Below are 16,943 nucleotides of genomic sequence, written 5' to 3' on the forward strand. Positions count from 1 at the left end.
TCAACTGCAAAATAAACATAATTTATTTAAAAAAATTTTTTTACTTCATTTGAAAGACTAGTTTGAAACATCTGGTGCTTTGGAGAACTGTTTGAAAATATAAAAAATCATATAAATAATGAGAAAAAATGAAATATACCTTAAAAGAATGAGCTCATTACATTAAAGTAACAGCAGAAAAAAAAAAAAAAAAACACAAATATCTTTATAAGAAAACTATCTACCTAACCCAAAAAACAGTCTCACAGTGATCTCTTTATTTCAGGCAAAGAAGAATTTATATAGTTTCTTGAATTTCATTGTACTGTAATAGAATTTGACCTCATAAACAAAGTCTCCTTTTTCTATCAAGGCTATTCTATGTCCTAATAGCTCCATAAACTTATTTGCTATTTAATTTTAAAAATCATAAATAATAAATTATTTCACAAGACTTTCATTCAACTACAAATCTTCTTAATAAAGATTTTATCTTTTTGCTACCAGTGTAGGAAAAAGTATTTTACATATATCAGTATATATGAAATAGATGTTTATATAATACATACTTTATGTTTATATACTTTATATAAATATACCTTTATATACATAAAAATGGGATATATATGTCCTTTATATATATACCTTTAAATATATATATCTCTTTATATATATAATATATATCCCATATATAATATCCCTTTTATATATATATATCCCTTTATATATGTATCAGAAATACTTCCATCACAAGGTGTTTAGTATTTGTTCTGGACAATTTCTCTAAAATATTTAAATTATGTTTAGGTTTCCTTTGTAGAAAAAACACTTCCAGCCTGAATTAAATGGCTACTGATTCAAAGGCCAGTATAAGCACACCTAACTCCATTGTTATCTGGTACAATGGGGAAAGAACTAAAATAAATAGTAAAGATGTAAGACAATTAGAGAAGTATGGAAGGTACTAAAAGTGGCATATACAGTAGCACCTGGAAACCCGAGGCTATAAAATAGTTAACTACCAGAACAAGCAGAAATAGAGGCCAGATGCCAGAGGAGAAGGAGCCTCAACATGCATAATAAGAAGAGCACACTCCTGCAGTTAAATACTGATCAGAAATACTAAATAGGAAGGCTGTGCCTTTTACTTGTGTGTCTTTCATAGAAAGAAGCCCTCAATAAAAAAGCATAAACTAGTTGTGCTGCAAATGTCTACGAGGTAGTTTCAGGTAGGAAACTCCCCTGGAGCCAGTATTAGGAACAAAAAGCCTCCAATTCCCACAGGAATTGCCTTATATAAAATAAAGCTTAAAACAATTAATTCACACCCCAACTCCAAAAATTAAAACATTTAAAAACAACAAAGTGATGTCTTTTCTGCAATGCACACTAAATTTCCATTGAACACTCTTTTTCCTCACGTATAATCAGTATTTTTCTGAAGTTACAAAAATTACTGGTTCTATTTCAAATTTATACAAGAACAAAGACAATAAAGGGCACCCAAAGCATTTACCTAAAGAAAAACCATTTTAAACTGCACATCAGTTTTTCATTCTTGGGAAAAAATGACCTTTCTTTAACTAACTATATGCACTAATTCTCATCACAAATGTGTACTAATTATGGGATCAAGGTGTCAAAAACAACTGTTCATCAGATCAGCAGTTAATCTGGTAGGATCTTTAGACTGGATGTGACCAGAAGAGCTAAGTTTGGAAAATCTGAAATGGAAATAAAAAGAAACTAAGTGTATTCTCTGCGAAAGGTCTTTTGGTCAAGGTACAGAACAAGGCAGGCTTTGTTCTTTGATGGTAACAAGGTGTGGGTTGTATGTGCACACAAGGTAAGTAGGTTAGAGCTTCCCAGCTCCAGCTGCTCTAGGGAGCTGAATGAATGGGAGGACAGGTAAAGCAGGCATGAGGTTGCACTATTTTTTAAGGATAGGGTATAGTTGGCTCTTACGATCAGAAACCCAAACTTTAGAGTAACAATTTCAAAGCTGTTTGTATTTACTAAATATATTAAAGCATTTTGTTTTTCTTGGTAATTAGCCAAGTTGCTCTTTCATATGTCAGGCTGAATGAGGTGTGCTATGCAGAAACAGGCTATGCATCTGGGTCACAGGTAGACTGGGGTTTTAGAAGGAGCCTGTAACAGTAACAGCAATGGGAATCAAAGTAAACAACAACTTTTGGAAATGTGAGCGCAAGAAGATAGACAAATATGAGGCTCAACATACAATTGTGTCTCTATATATGTGAAGAAATCTTATTCAGGATCAAATGTTTATTTTTATTTTGTTTTTTCAAAACACTTTCCCAATAATCCTCACGGTCATAGGATGGTAGAATCAAAGTACTCCCAAGAAATACTAAGTACAATCACCTCAATTTGCATGCCAGAGTTTAATTTAACAGAGATATTGATACAGTTGGAGGGGTCTAAAATGGAGATTTCCATAATACACAGTTTAAATAACTTTTAAAGACTCACCTGTAGGCTTAACTGAATAAAACCCAATGGCCTCTCCTTTCTTCCACAGAATCTTAGCATAATCAGTACTGCTATGACACAGGAATGGGATCTCATTTCTCTCCATTTCCTGTTTTCTATAAATAATTCGATTCAGAACATACAGAACCACTCTCTCCCCAAGAGTGCTCACCTACAAAGAGAGTCAAACACCAGGCACAGCAGTTATAATATGCATCAATCACAAGATGCTATTTACTTTGCTCCCTGCTCCCATACCTCATACTGGCATTCAAAGCACTTCAAATGCATTCAAAACAATTTGCAAAACATTTTATTACCACAGAGATGAGACTAATCATTCACACAGATTACAATCCATTTCCACAGACACATATTATGCATAGAATACTCCCTTTCAACAAAATTCTAAATCAGGCAAAATAGGTCCCCAACGTACCAATTCCTAGCACCTCTTTCAGCACTCGCCATCTTCTTTCTGCTTCCAGCTGCCCAGATCCAGGGTCTTACCAACCCTAATCACAGACCTCACTATAGTAAACTACTTCAACTGCTTTTCAGTCTCCACATTTTTTTAAAAAAAGGGCAGCTTAGTGTTATCCCCTGAACACTTTAAGAACAATTGCATCATTTGGTGAGGGAAGCCACAATTATGCTCTTGGGAAAGAAAGGTGTCTCATCTTTTCCTGGTAAAATGTTCATTTAATAGCCCTATCTTTGCTGTCAACAAAGACAGGGACACCAAAGTCTAATAAAAATATACTTAGGGCAGTAATAGAACAGAAACAGAGCCTCACTTCCTACACACAGGGCTACATGGTCACAGGGACCCCACCAACACTCAGGACTTTCCAATATCAAATAGTGAGGTAGGTGTTCCTCATACACAGGCCAGTGGGGTGGCTCATGCCTGTAACCCCAGCACTTTGGGAAGCTGAGGTGGATGGATCACTTGAGCTCAGGAGTTTGAGACCAGCTTGGGCAACATGGCAAAACCCACTGGTCTCTACAAAAAAATATAAACATTAGCCGGGTGTGGCTGTGCACATCTGTAGTCCCAGCTACTCAGGAGGCTAAAGTGGGAGGATCACTTGAGCACAGAGGTTGAGGTTGCAGTGAGCTGTGATTGCACCACAGCACTCCAGCCTGGGCGACAGAGTGAGACCGCGTCTCCAAAAAAAAAAAAAAAAAAAAAAAGGTCTGTATATAAGCCTATTTTCCCCCAGGTCTCTTAAAAGAAAACAAATTTGGCCGGGCGCGGTGGCTCAAGCCTGTAATCCCAGCACTTTGGGAGGCCGAGACGGGCGGATCACTAGGTCAGGAGATCGAGACCATCCTGGCTAACACGGTGAAACCCTGTCTCTACTAAAAAATACAAAAAACTAGCTGGGCGAGGTGGCGGGCGCCTGTAGTCCCAGCTACTCAGGAGGCTGAGACAGGAGAATGGCCCGAACCCGGGAGGCGGAGCTTGCAGTGAGCTGAGATCCGGCCACTGCACTCCAGCCTGGGCGACAGAGCAAGACTCCGTCTCAAAAAAAAAAAAAAAAAAAAAAAAAAAGAAAACAAATTCAGCCTCTAATTAGTTTAGTAAATAGAGAAAAGATTGACCGTATACATATACTACTCTCAAAAATACCCCAGGCAGGGGATCTCACATACCAAACACAGGAAATAGCAGCTGACTAGCAATAGCTTCCAAGGCAACCCATTCCTTCCCTGAACCCACAGTTCTGACCAACAACAATTCTTCCTTATTCAGAGCTGAAATCTATTTCTCAAAGACTAATTTTGATATTGTGCAGCCACACAGCCTATAAATATTTGAAGATAGAGCCATGATGTTTCCCTAAATTTCACACCAACATTAAACATGGTTAAAAATGAAGGAAAAGGCTAATCTAACACAATTTGGGATACTCTTGCCATTTCAGTCCTCTCTCTTGAAATTGCTCCAGATCCATAACATCTCTCTTCATGTTTGGGACGTGGATTTCATGAAGATATTTTGAAGGTGCTGCTGAGACAATGGGGCTTTTCTATATAAACAAAGTTTTCATTAGCTTTTTTGCTTATCTGGATTTTACTGCTAATTAACTAAAGCCCAATACTTTTTCATATGTACTACTGTTTCAGTTTGGTGTTCATGGTGTACAGTTAACTTTTTGAACCTATAGGTATTACATTTCTCCTTATTTTAATTTTATTATGTTAGATCTTCCTCTTTGCTTCTTCAATCTGCCCTTCACAGATTAGCTCCTCCATTCAGCACTGTGACATGCAGAATTGATAAGCATGCCTCTAAGTCACAGACAAAATGAAGGACACAATGGACAACATTTTGCAGCATGCTATTGAGAACCTCCCTTCCATATAATTGAGCATCAGGTTCCAGGTACACAGAGGTTTATAAAAATAAAGCCACTTGCTCCAAGTCAAGTGTTTGTTAAGTACAAAAATAGTTATACCCTCCTGTAACTTTACCAACCAATTTTTCCTTACTGGCCAGGATTTGACTGGAATAGCAGTCCCCCTTCACTGATTTCTCTATTTAGAGGTAATGGAGGCCAGGAGTGGTGGCTCACACCTGTAATCCCAGCACTGTGGGAGGCCAAGGCGGGTGATCACTTGAGGTCAGGAGTTCGAAACCAGCCTGGCCAACATGGCGAAACCACATCTCTACTAAAAATACAAAAATTAGCTGGGCAAGGTAGCACACGCCTGTAGTCCCAGCTACTCGGGAGGCTAAGGCAAGAGAACTGCTCAAACCCAGGAGGTGGAGGTTACAGTGAGTCGAGATCACGCCACTGCACTCCAGCCTGGGCAACAGTCTGTGTCAAAAAAAAAAAGAAAGGGAATGTTGTCCCTAAGGTAACTAAGGCTGAAGAAGTCCTAATAGCTGTAGTCTTATTTTTGGTTTTGACTCCTCCTCTTTTCCCAATCCATATCTGGAGGTTTCATAGTTTCTCCACTTGAATAGGAAAAGCTACAATATACCATCATATTAAGATTCTCCCTTCTCCTTCTCCATCCTTTGGCTTTCTTATCTGTAATGTGCCAAACCTCGGTCATGTTAAAACACATCAAAATGTTTACTTTCTTGACATACATACTTCCTTTCACTATCAGAACTGTTTCTGAGAACAAATTATACTCCTTTATTACTATCTACTCCTCCAATTTTACAGCTTTATGCAGGGATTTAATTCCCTCCTCCCCTTCAGTTTTGTTCAACGTTTCTTATCAGACTGGCAGATAACCAGGTGTACACATTCTCCTAGCCTTCAGCAGATGGGCCTACCACTTTGGGAATCTTAAGGCCCACTGAAGAATTAATGCAATATTCAAAAGTTACTAATACTTAATAATAGTAAGTGTGTTATTCTCATATTCTCCCATCTCTTTCAAGGTTCCTAACTCAAAGGCAAGAAAATAAAAACACCCTAGTAACCTGTAAGTTTCTTCAGTTTCTTTTTTTCCTGCTGCCGCTGCCCCTTTAAGCAAACATCAAGTTATGCTTTATTGTGAATTGGAGCAACGCGATCAAAGTTTCTTGATATGCTTTCCTTGTTTCTTCTGATTGGTTCAACTGCCCACAAAAAAATGAACAGTAGCTGGCACCCTGTGAATGTGACAAGTTTTTAACAGACTTGGCTTATCCTAGAAGTATTCTAAAGGAAGAATATCAAGACACATAAATATTTCTGTTGAATTCATCCTCCTGTTGGCCGGGTGTGGTGGCTCATGCCTGTAATCCCAGCACTTTGGGAGGCCGAGGCGGGTGTATCACTTGAAGTCAGGAGTTCGAGACCAGCCTGACCAACATGGAGAAACTCCGTCTCTACTAAAAATACAAAATTAGCCCGGCATGGTGGCGCATGCCTATAATCCCAGTTTCTCGGGAGACTGAGGCAGGAGAATCGCTTGAACCCAGGAGGCAGAGGTTATGGTGAGCCGAGATCGCACCATTGCACTCCAGCCTGTGAGACGAGAGCGAAACTCCACCCCAAAAAAAAGAAAAAAACAAAACATGATCCTCATCAAGGGTCTCTTTTAGGATTAATTAACAAGAAACTCTATACTTAATTAATGAATAGTACTGCTTCTCCAAAAAGTCAGTATTCTTGTTAAGTAAGCAAAGTCTAATGCACTTCTACCAAGTCAGTTTCCTATTTCTCCAATATTATAAATCTCACTGTTCCAGCCACCAAAGATTTCATCATTATTTTATTATGCTCTGCCTCCTCAAATATGTTACATCTTGGTTTCTATGGATTTTCCACATCCTGTCCTATTTATCCTCCAATAACTAGAGCACCAGAGATGTCTCTTAAACCCTTTCATCTCTGGCATGAAAACCAGCTTCCTTCCTGCAACATTCTTCAGCTGGCTGGCTTCTACTATAACCCTGCAGAGGCTGGAAGCTTGTTCTCTCCCGAACCTGGTCATTCCACTGTTAGGAACATTGTATAGACCACCTGAGGAGGCCCTACTAATAAACAAGTTTCCTGGTCAGTCTCTCCTAGAGACAGAAGCTAAACAATTACATAAAGAGAACTAGCTTCTCCTCTAACAAATAAGAAAATCAGAAGCTAAAGTGGTTTAAGGTAGCCAAAGCTCAACTGATCCATAGGTATTCATTCTTCCTCACCCAATCTCAGATACTTACAGAATCACATAAAAATAGAGGAAGCCCAACCTGAATGCTGGCTTCTTCATAAGAATGAAATTCTAGAGTTTAACATAACCTGATTATTTTTAAATAGGGAAGAGCTCAAAAACTATCACCGTTTACAGGAAACACTGTGAATTGGCCTCAAAAGAAATACTCAAAATTAGAGGATCTTGTTACCTGCTTAAGCCCCTCTCTTGAAGGAACAGATGTTTTCACAATATCATCAATAGCCCACCACTGATCAGCAAGGTAAAGTGCCACAGCTAAAAGAGAATAAATAATCATTAACACCTAAGTTTTAAAGTACACTTTTAGACTTAATAAGGCCACATTGTACTATAAAGTATCCATATACTTTATATTTGAATATCTATATAAAACTTACCAAATACTAATATTGTACTTTATAGCCTCATTTACACCATTTTTATTTTATTTCATTGATATGGTTCGGCTGCATCCCCACCCAAATCTCATCTTGAACTGTAATCCCCACAATTCCTACATGTGGCGGGAGGGACTCGGTGGGAGGTGATTGGATCATGGCGGCATGGGGGTCCCCATTATCACGAGATCTGATGGTTTTATAATGTTTGACTGTTCCTCCTTCACATGCGCACCCACACTCTATCTTGCCTGCCACCATGTAAGATGTGCCTGCTTCCCCTTCTGCCATGATTGCAAGTTTCCTGTGGCCTCCCCAGTCATGCGGAACTGTGAGTCAATTTTTAATTTTTTTTTTTCTTTTTTTTTTTTGGAGATGGAGTTTCACTCTTGTTGCCCAGGCTAGAGTGCAATGGTATGATATCGGCTCACTGCAACCTCTGCCTCTTGGGTTCAAGCGATTCTCCCTGCCTCAGCCTCCAAAGTAGCTGAGATTACAGGCATACACTACCACGCCCAGCTAATTTTGTATTTTTAGTAGAGATGGGGTTTCACCATGGTGGTCAGGCTGGTCTCGAACTTCTGACCTCAGGTGATCCACCCGCCTCAACCTCCCAAAGTGCCAGGATTTCAGGCATGAGCCACCGCGCCTGGCTGAGAGTCAATTAAATCTCTTTTTGTTATAAATTACCCAGTCTCAAGAAGTTCTTTATAGCAGTATGAGAAAATTTAGCTATAAACAATTAAGAATTACATTTTCCTAAAATGTTATAAATTACCCAGTCTCAAGAAGTTCTTTATAGCAGTATGAGAAAATTTAGCTATAAGCAATTAAGAATTACATTTTCCTAAAATTACAATTTGAAACACTTTTTTTAAAAAAACAAATTCCTTCATGTAGCTACCTTTTAAATACGTTTCTAACAGTTTGGAGGAAAATTTCTTAATTTATAAAAATTAAGCAAAAAGAGACCTGTCAGTGAATCTTCAGGTGCAAAGAGAGCAAGAATTTTCTGGGTCTGATCTCCACCGTAAAGAGGTACAAAGCCTACATTTGACAGGCTAATAGGAATCTGAAATGACGAATTAATAAAAATTAGTGAACAGTCTGTTAAGAAAATACATTTAAAAAAATATTTTATCAAGTAGTAAACTTTTCCTATGTTAATTTTAATTAACTTTATTTTACAGGAGACATTATTTCTAGTCTCTAAAAAAAAGAGTAAATCAAATAGACTTCCCTTTTGGAATAATTTTATTGTCTTAGGGAAAATATGAAAAGTTGTTTCAATAAATATTATGTTCTAGTCACATATCTGAATAAAAACCAAAGCTATAATATGGCCCACAAAGTCATTAAAAAACAACTATAATCTATTATCTGTTATTTAGACTACTTGAAGAAGACATCCCATTTTCTAGTTAAAAAAAAAAGCAGTCAAGTAAATTAATTTTTCTGGGAAGATACATGCTATTAATATGCTTTAATATGTTTTTGCCTTCACTTAATTCAACACTTATTCCCTATTTAGAGGTAACATTACAATTCAGAGAATTATAAAAATACTGGTGCTGGGGAAGACTCAAGAATTAAGTATTTCCAGAAGAAAAATCCAAGGCCTAGAGAGGTTAAGGAATTTGTCCACCACAGTTCACAGTGAAACTCTAATGATTCCAAGTCTAATGATCTTTCTATCACAAAATATCATAATTTACTGACTAGAAAATTTGATTTTACTTTTTTAGAAAAAGGGAGAAAAGATTCATGGCACAAAAAATGCGTAATTTAGTATTTTGCTGATTTTTTAATTTAAAAATTTTCTAAACTCACAAATTCCAAATCTAAAGTAAACCTGAAGTAGCTCAAATATAGTAAACAGTCTTAGCAAAACTGGTGAACTTCTCACATATAATTTTAAAGACATAAAGTCAAATAGCAATAACCTGTGGAGTTTGTCTTTTTAAAAACTGGTCAATCAATATTTATCCATTTTACTGAATAGATTTCTGTAAAGATTTCAAAAATTAATGATTAACACTTAAAATGGATTTTTTTAAAAAAGGATATTTATTTCATGTATAAACTGGACTGAAAAGATTGATGACAATCACTGCAGAACACCTTACCGTAATATTGAGAAGAGAAAAACACTCTGGATTTTCAGGGTCCCCACACCTTAAATCTGACATGTAATCTTCAGCAGAATTTTCCAATTCCTCATGGCTGCAATTTTCCAGCATATCCACAGGGAATGCCATCCTCTTTAACAAACAATATGGAACAAACGGTTCAGAATATGAAATGCCATCTTCCTTTACACACAGAAAATAAATTTTACTACAATGTTGCCATATTTTGTTGCAACAAGATCTTTCTGTTTCACTATGCCCACAGACTACAACTTGAACCTGCTGATTTAACCATGTATGTCAAAAAGAAAACTTTCAAACATTATTCACTTGTATTAAAAACAGGCAATGAAATAAATTAACAGATACGTCCTTAAACAATAAATATGGTTACACAGGCATAGGACATATTTATATGTACATACACACAAAAATACACATATAAAATATACTCTCATAAACCACTCAACATTGCCGGGCGCGGTGGCTCAAGCCTGTAATCCCAGCACTTTGGGAGGCCGAGACGGGCGGATCACTAGGTCAGGAGATCGAGACCATCCTGGCTAACACGGTGAAACCCCGTCTCTACTAAAAAATACACAAAAAACTAGCCGGGCGCGGTGGCGGGCGCCTGTAGTCCCAACTACTCGGGAGGCTGAGGCAGGAGAATGGCGTGAACCCGGGAGGCGGAGCTTGCAGTGAGCTGAGATCTGGCCACTGCACTCCAGCCTGGGCGGCAGAGCGAGACTCCGTCTCAAAAAAAAAATAAAAATAAAAAAAATAATAAACCACTCAACATAAAAGCCACTGTAAAAGGACACAAGGGAACTTTTTGGAATAATGAAAATGTTCTAGATTGTGATGATAGCTGCACAACCCTATAAATTTCAAACAAAAAATCTAAAAAATCACCGCAGGGACAGTGGCTCACATCTGTAATCCCAGCACTTTGGGGGGCTGAGGCAGGTGGATCATGAGGTCAGGAGTTCAAGACCAGCCTGGCCAAGACAGTGAAACCCCGTCTCTACTAAAAATACAAAAATTAGTCAGGCATGGTGGCAGGTGCCTGTAATCCCAGCTACTGGGGAGGCTGAGGCAAGAGAATCGCTTGAACCCGGGAGGTGGAGGTTGCAGTGAGCCAAGATCACACCACTGTACTCCAGCCTGGATGAAAGAGTGAGTGTCTCAAAAAAAAAAATCACTGAATTGTACGGTTGCAACAGATGAATGTTATGGTATATAAGTTATATTTCTCATATATATAGCTTTTTTTTTTTTTTTTTTTTTTTTTTGAGATAGGGTTTCGCTCTGTGGCCCAGGCTCAAGGGCACTGGTGCAATCGTTGTTCTATGCAACCTTGAACTCTTGGGCTCAAGAGATTCTTCTGCCTTGGCCTCCCAAAGTGCTGGGATTACAGACACTGAGCCACTATGCCAGGCCTATATAGCTGGGTTTTTTTTGTTGTTGTCGTTATTTGTTTTTTAAGCCAGAGCTTTAATGGGGAAACACTAAAGGTTTTAACACTAACAATTAGAAAAACAAGGACTCCACTACTATATAACATTATGTAAGCAATGATCAATGCAATTAGACAAGAGAAAGCAATTAGAGGCATAATAACCGGGGTCGGAGTAGGGTAGAAGTGAAGCTACTGCCATATCTATTATTTGCAAATAATATACTTAACTGAAAAATTTTTAAAAATCCATGAAAAAACTATTCCAAACAACAAGAAAATTTAGTAAAATAGGACATAAAATTAGCATACAGAAACCAGGTCTTCATATATACAACATAACAGTAAGAAGAAATAAGGGGCGGGGGGAGGCAAAGTAAAAATAGAAAAAAAAAAAAAAGTATAAATAGAGATGAAGACCTCATTTACAACAGCAAAAATCAAAATAGGCTTAAAATCAACAACAGAAACAGTATAAAATCTGTATGAGGAAAACTACAAAGCATTCCTGAAAGTGAACAAGAGGAAAGAAAAACCATGTTCTTGGAAGCTTCAGCATCATAAAGGTACCGGATCTCCCTAAGATAATCTACTAATTTAATGCAATCCTAATGAAATACCTTTAAGGTTTTATTGTTTCCTGAAGAAAAGTTGATTACAAAATTACTTTGAAAGGACAAGCAAAAATAGCTAGAAGAATGCACCCTGTCAGAGATTAAAACATCTTATAAAACTTCTATAATTAAAACAATGTGATACAGGCACGTGAATAAACAAATGGAACAAGATACAGAAATACACATACCTATGGAAATTGAGTATGTAATAATAGAGACATTTCATTTGGCAGGGAAAAGACTTTTTTAATAGGTAGTATTATTTCATCCGTCTATCTTATTTTTAAATGAGACATTAATGTGCTTATTCATTTTGAACTTCTTATATTTGAAATCATTCAGTATGCTCTTTACTGTGTTAACTCTCTTCACTCAACATTACTTCCGTGAGAAACATGAATGCTGATGCATCTATCAGTTAATTTATTTACCCATTCTACTGTTGATGAACATTTGGCTATTTCCAGTATTTGGCAATTATGAATAAAGCTGCTATAAGCACTCACGCATGAGTTTTCTGGTAGACATATGTGGTCATTGTTGTTAGGTCTATATACCCAGGCTAACTAATGTTACCAAAAGTGAGACAACCCTACTGCATCCTGATGTGATGCAACAAGAAAATCGGACCTAAATCTAACCAAGCCATTAGAAAAATGTGTTAAATGATGCCTTAAGTATGCAGTCAACCAAGTTTAGAATAACTCAGTTTCTTCTAAATATATGACATGGAGTTTACAGAAAAAAAGTAAGATGGAAAGAAAATATAAATTAAAAGTAACTTAAAAGACATGTCAATGCATTGCAGAGGGTATCCTGATTTGCTTACTCCTGAAAATTTCCATGACAAGGCCAGGCACAGTGGCTCATGCCTGTAATCCCAGCACTTTGGGAGGCCAAGGAGGATGGATCGCTTGAGCTCAGAAGATCGAGACCAGCATGGGCAACATAGTGAGACCTTGGCTCTACAAAAAATATGAAAATTAGCTGGGTATGGTGGTATGTGCCTATAGTCCCAGCTACTCAGGAGGCTGAGGTGAGATAATTACCTGAGCCCAGGAGTTTGATGATGCAGTGAGGTATGATCGTGCCAGCCTGGGCAACAGAGTGGGACCTTGTCTCAAAAAAAAAAGAAAAGAAAAGAAAAGAAAAATTTCCATGATAAAAAGTTAAATAAAAAATAAACATATGGGTGGGGCGCGGTGGCTCACACCTGTAATCCCAGCCCTTTGGGAGGCTGAGGCAGGCAGACCACGAGGTCAGGAGATGGAGACCATCCTGGCTAACACAGTAAAACCCCGTCTCTACTGAAAACACAAAAAGTTAGCTGGCCGTCGTGGTGCATGCCTGTAGTCCCAGGTATTCAGGAGGCTGAGGCAGGAGAATCGCCTGAACCCAGGAGATGGAGTACACAGTGAGCCAAGATCACGCCACTGCAATTCAGCCTGGGTGACAGAGCAAGACTCCGTCTCAAAAAAATAAAAAATAAAAAAATAAACTTATGAGACATCAAATACTAAGCTATTAGTTCTTAAAGGAAGTATAAAGTTGTACAGAATATCTTCTTTTAAAAGTTACCTAGTTTGCATTTACCCAATAACCTCTTCAATTTTTATTTAAAACAGTTTTACAAAGGGGAAGGCAGAAGATCAACTAAAAGTTACTTTCCTCTTTGAAATGACCTTCAAACTTATTTTATCACAAAAATACTAGAAGGCAAGAAACTGAAAATCTAATGGAAATATGAGAGAAACATCAAAAAAAGACACAGGACTGACATATACCATAACAGTTAATAATTATGTTTTTCTGAATTTTGAAGATATGATGATGATAAGAGGAACTATTTTTACCCTAATCTGAAATTTAGGTCCTAAGGACTTTAAAACTTGATGTACATATGGTTGGGAGCCTAATTTTATATAAATATGTACACTTCTAAATCAAATTGATTTTTAAAAATCAAAACTTAAAAACAGAAAGTACAAATTCATTTCAACTGTTAGTAAATGTAAATGTCTAAATTAAAGAGAAGGTAAGAAAAATCTGTGAAATGATTTGGAAGTAATACCACAAGATTTCCAGTCAACCTTTAAATAGCCTATGAATTTCGAGAGAGATCAACCAGGAGCTTATGCAAGTAAGATGTTATAGTTAGAAAAGGATCACAAAATAAAACAGTAGCTCTATTTGTGAAGGAAGCTTCTTTGTTAGCTTGGGCAAATATTTGTATTTCTATCAAATTCAATATGTAAAAGTAAACTATGGAAATATAATATTATGTTCTACAGTCAGATCTAACAATTCCAACGAAGATTACAACTGTAGATGAAATTATAAACACAAAACAAATGGTCAATAGTGGATAAAAGAAGTATGACTAGGAAAACAGAACGTAGTAACTGTTTTTCTTCTCTTACAGAGAAGATCCCAAATATATAATGTCCAAATAATTGTATCAAAGACTCAAATATCCAAGTAAAGCAATGAGACATTTATTATACCATATCATTGACTAGATGAGGCTCAAGAGGATTAATGTCACAGCATTCCACTTAAATCAATTCAAAAGATTCACCTGAATATTAGCTACCAAAACGAAGTATGGATGAAACACATTTAAATTTTTCATTTACTAAGAGCAATTGTAATCTAAAGCATGAAATGGAAATTTGTATTTGAAGACTGCTTCCAGAAACTTTGTCTATAAAAGCATGGTCAATCACAACCATATAAAAATAATATGGCAGCATAAAGAATACAAAATGGACATGAGTTTTATAGAATAGCAAGTTCAAGTTCACAAGTGATTTCTTTTTCACCTACTGTTACTATGATACTATGGTTCTTAGAAGATTTTAAATGCTAATTTCATATTTAAAATTCTAAATATGCATTTTATTTTAGTTTGATCATTGAAAAGGATAAAATTCTATTAAATAAGCAAACTAGGTCATCTAAATAAAGGATCCAAAGTCATAACATACAATCAGAGAACTTTAGGGTAGCAAATAGTCTTGGAAGTCTTGGCCTCAGCCTCCCAAGTAGCTAACACCACAAGCACACACCATCACACCCAGCTAGTTTGTATTTTTTTATAGGGACGAGGTCTCCCTACGTTGCCCAGGCTGGTCTCAAACTCCTGGGTTCAAGCGATCCTTCTGCCTCAGCCTCCAGTGTGATTACAGGTGTAAGCCACTGTGTGAGGCCCTAACAGGCCTTAGATAAGAGTGGTGTACAGGCCCACCCTATTAGGTCATGGCAGGGGTGAGACTGGAACACAGGACAGGTATCCCTAAGTCCACTGATCTTTCCTCTATCTCAGTGTTGTCCAAACTTCAATAATTTGCATACTACCATCAACATTTTTCTGAGTGTCAAGTGCCTATATCACTATCTAATATTTTCCTCAATTCACTTAAAAAAAAAAAAAAGCACTCCTCTCATCCCATCCCTGCTCCCCTTTTATAATTGTGATAAAATATACATAACAAAATTTACCATTTTAACCATTTTTAAGTATACAGTTCAGTATACTCACAATGTTGTGCAACCAGCACCACTACCCATTTCCAGAACTTTTTCATCACCCTAAACATGGTCTGTACCCATTAAACAGTAACTATCCATTCCTTCCTCCCACCAGCCCCTGGTAACCTCTATTTTACTTCCTGTTTATGAAATGGATTATTCTAAGAACATTTAAGTGAAATTATAGGATAACTGTCCTTTTGTGTCACATTTATGTCACTGTGCATAATGGTCACAAGGTTCGTCCACGTTGTAGCATGTATCAGAATCTCAACTCACTTTTTTAGAAACATTTTAACCCTAAACTATTAAGACTTGCGTGCAACAATAAAGGGAAAAATACTAAGACCTATGAAACCACCAATTTGATATATTAGATTATACATTTTCCTAATCAGCATTAAATTTCCTAGAAGTGTTCACCTGAATATAATCTTAAGATATCTACCAAATTGCCAATAGTATGTCAGCACATTCGAAAACACAGCACTATACAAAAAGACATTACTACAGGTCAAAGGCAAGTAGAACATCACTAAAGTATGAAAATAAAAGTTAGTGATTCTTCATTCTCTTTTTCAAGTAGGGTTTTTTAACAGAAAAAATAACTTCTGGGCTTATTTTTATTATCGTCAAAGATTATTTTTTAATATACAAAATGTTATTTAAATACAAAACAACCCTGTGTCCTGGAGTCTGACAATTTAGATACCCTCAAATTTGCATACAGAAGAACACCAGGGGAGAAACCCCTTAGATATTGTGATTTCTGAACACTGTTTAAAAACAACTATATCCCCCATCAAAAAGTGGGCAAAGGATATGAACAGACATTTCTCAAAAGAAGACATTCATACAGCCAACAGACACATGAAAAAATGCTCATCATCACTGGCCATCAGAGAAATGCAAATCAAAACCACAATGAGATACCATCTCACACCAGTTAGAATGGCAATCATTAAAAAGTCAGGAAACAACAGGTGCTGGAGAGGATGTGGAGAAATAGGAACGCTTTTACACTGTTGGTGGGATTGTAAACTAGTTCAACCATTATGGAAAACAGTATGGCGATTCCTCAAGGATCTAGAACTAGATGTACCATATGACCCAACCATCCCATTACTGGGTATATACCCAAAGGATTATACATTATGCTGCTATAAAGACACATGCACACGTATGTTTATTGCAGCACTATTCACAATAGCAAAGACTTGGAATCAACCCAAATGTCCATCAGTGACAGATTGGATTAAGAAAATGTGGCACATATACACCATGGAATACTATGCAGCCATAAAAAAGGATGAGTTTGAGTCCTTTGTAGGGACTTGGATGCAGCTGGAATCCATCATTCTTAGCAAACTATCACAAGAACAGAAAACCAAACACCGCATGTTCTCACTCATAGGTGGGAACTGAACAATGAGATCACTCGGACTCAGGAAGGGGAACATCACACACCGGGGCCTATCATAGGGAGGGGGGAGGGGGAAGGGATTGCATTGGGAGTTATACCTGATGTAAATGACGAGTTGATGGGTGCAGCACAGCAACATGGCACAAGTATACATATGTAACAAACCTGCACGTTATGCACATGTACCCTACAACTTAAAGTATAATAATAATAAATAAATTAAAAAAAAAACAACTATATCCATCATAGCTTTTA

At 37.0% G+C, this 16,943-nt stretch overlaps 1 protein-coding gene across 12 annotated transcripts in view; it reads right to left on the reverse strand.

Annotated features, from left to right (window-relative positions):
• Positions 1–16,943, reverse strand: part of FAM169A (family with sequence similarity 169 member A) — an 89,818-nt gene that overhangs the window by 52,754 nt on the left and 20,121 nt on the right. For 8 of the 12 annotated variants that reach the window (XR_277976.5, XM_073993619.1, XM_005557151.5 and 5 more), the window contains exons 2-5: positions 9,659–9,793; positions 8,505–8,604; positions 7,325–7,410; positions 2,476–2,647 (exon numbers count right to left, since the gene is read on the reverse strand). Coding sequence is in view for 7 of the 12 variants with exons in the window: in XM_073993619.1 (XP_073849720.1) it covers positions 2,476–2,647; positions 7,325–7,410; positions 8,505–8,604; positions 9,659–9,790 (490 nt within the window). In the remaining 5 variants the exon portion in view is untranslated. The remainder of the gene's footprint in view (positions 1–2,475; positions 2,648–7,324; positions 7,411–8,504; positions 8,605–9,658; positions 9,794–16,943) is intronic. The other 4 variants (XR_012413738.1, XM_073993621.1, XM_073993622.1 and 1 more) reach the window with 1 other exon arrangement.

Source organism: Macaca fascicularis, chromosome 6, assembly GCF_037993035.2.
Source record: "Macaca fascicularis isolate 582-1 chromosome 6, T2T-MFA8v1.1".
NCBI classification, from domain to species: Eukaryota; Metazoa; Chordata; class Mammalia; order Primates; family Cercopithecidae; genus Macaca; species Macaca fascicularis.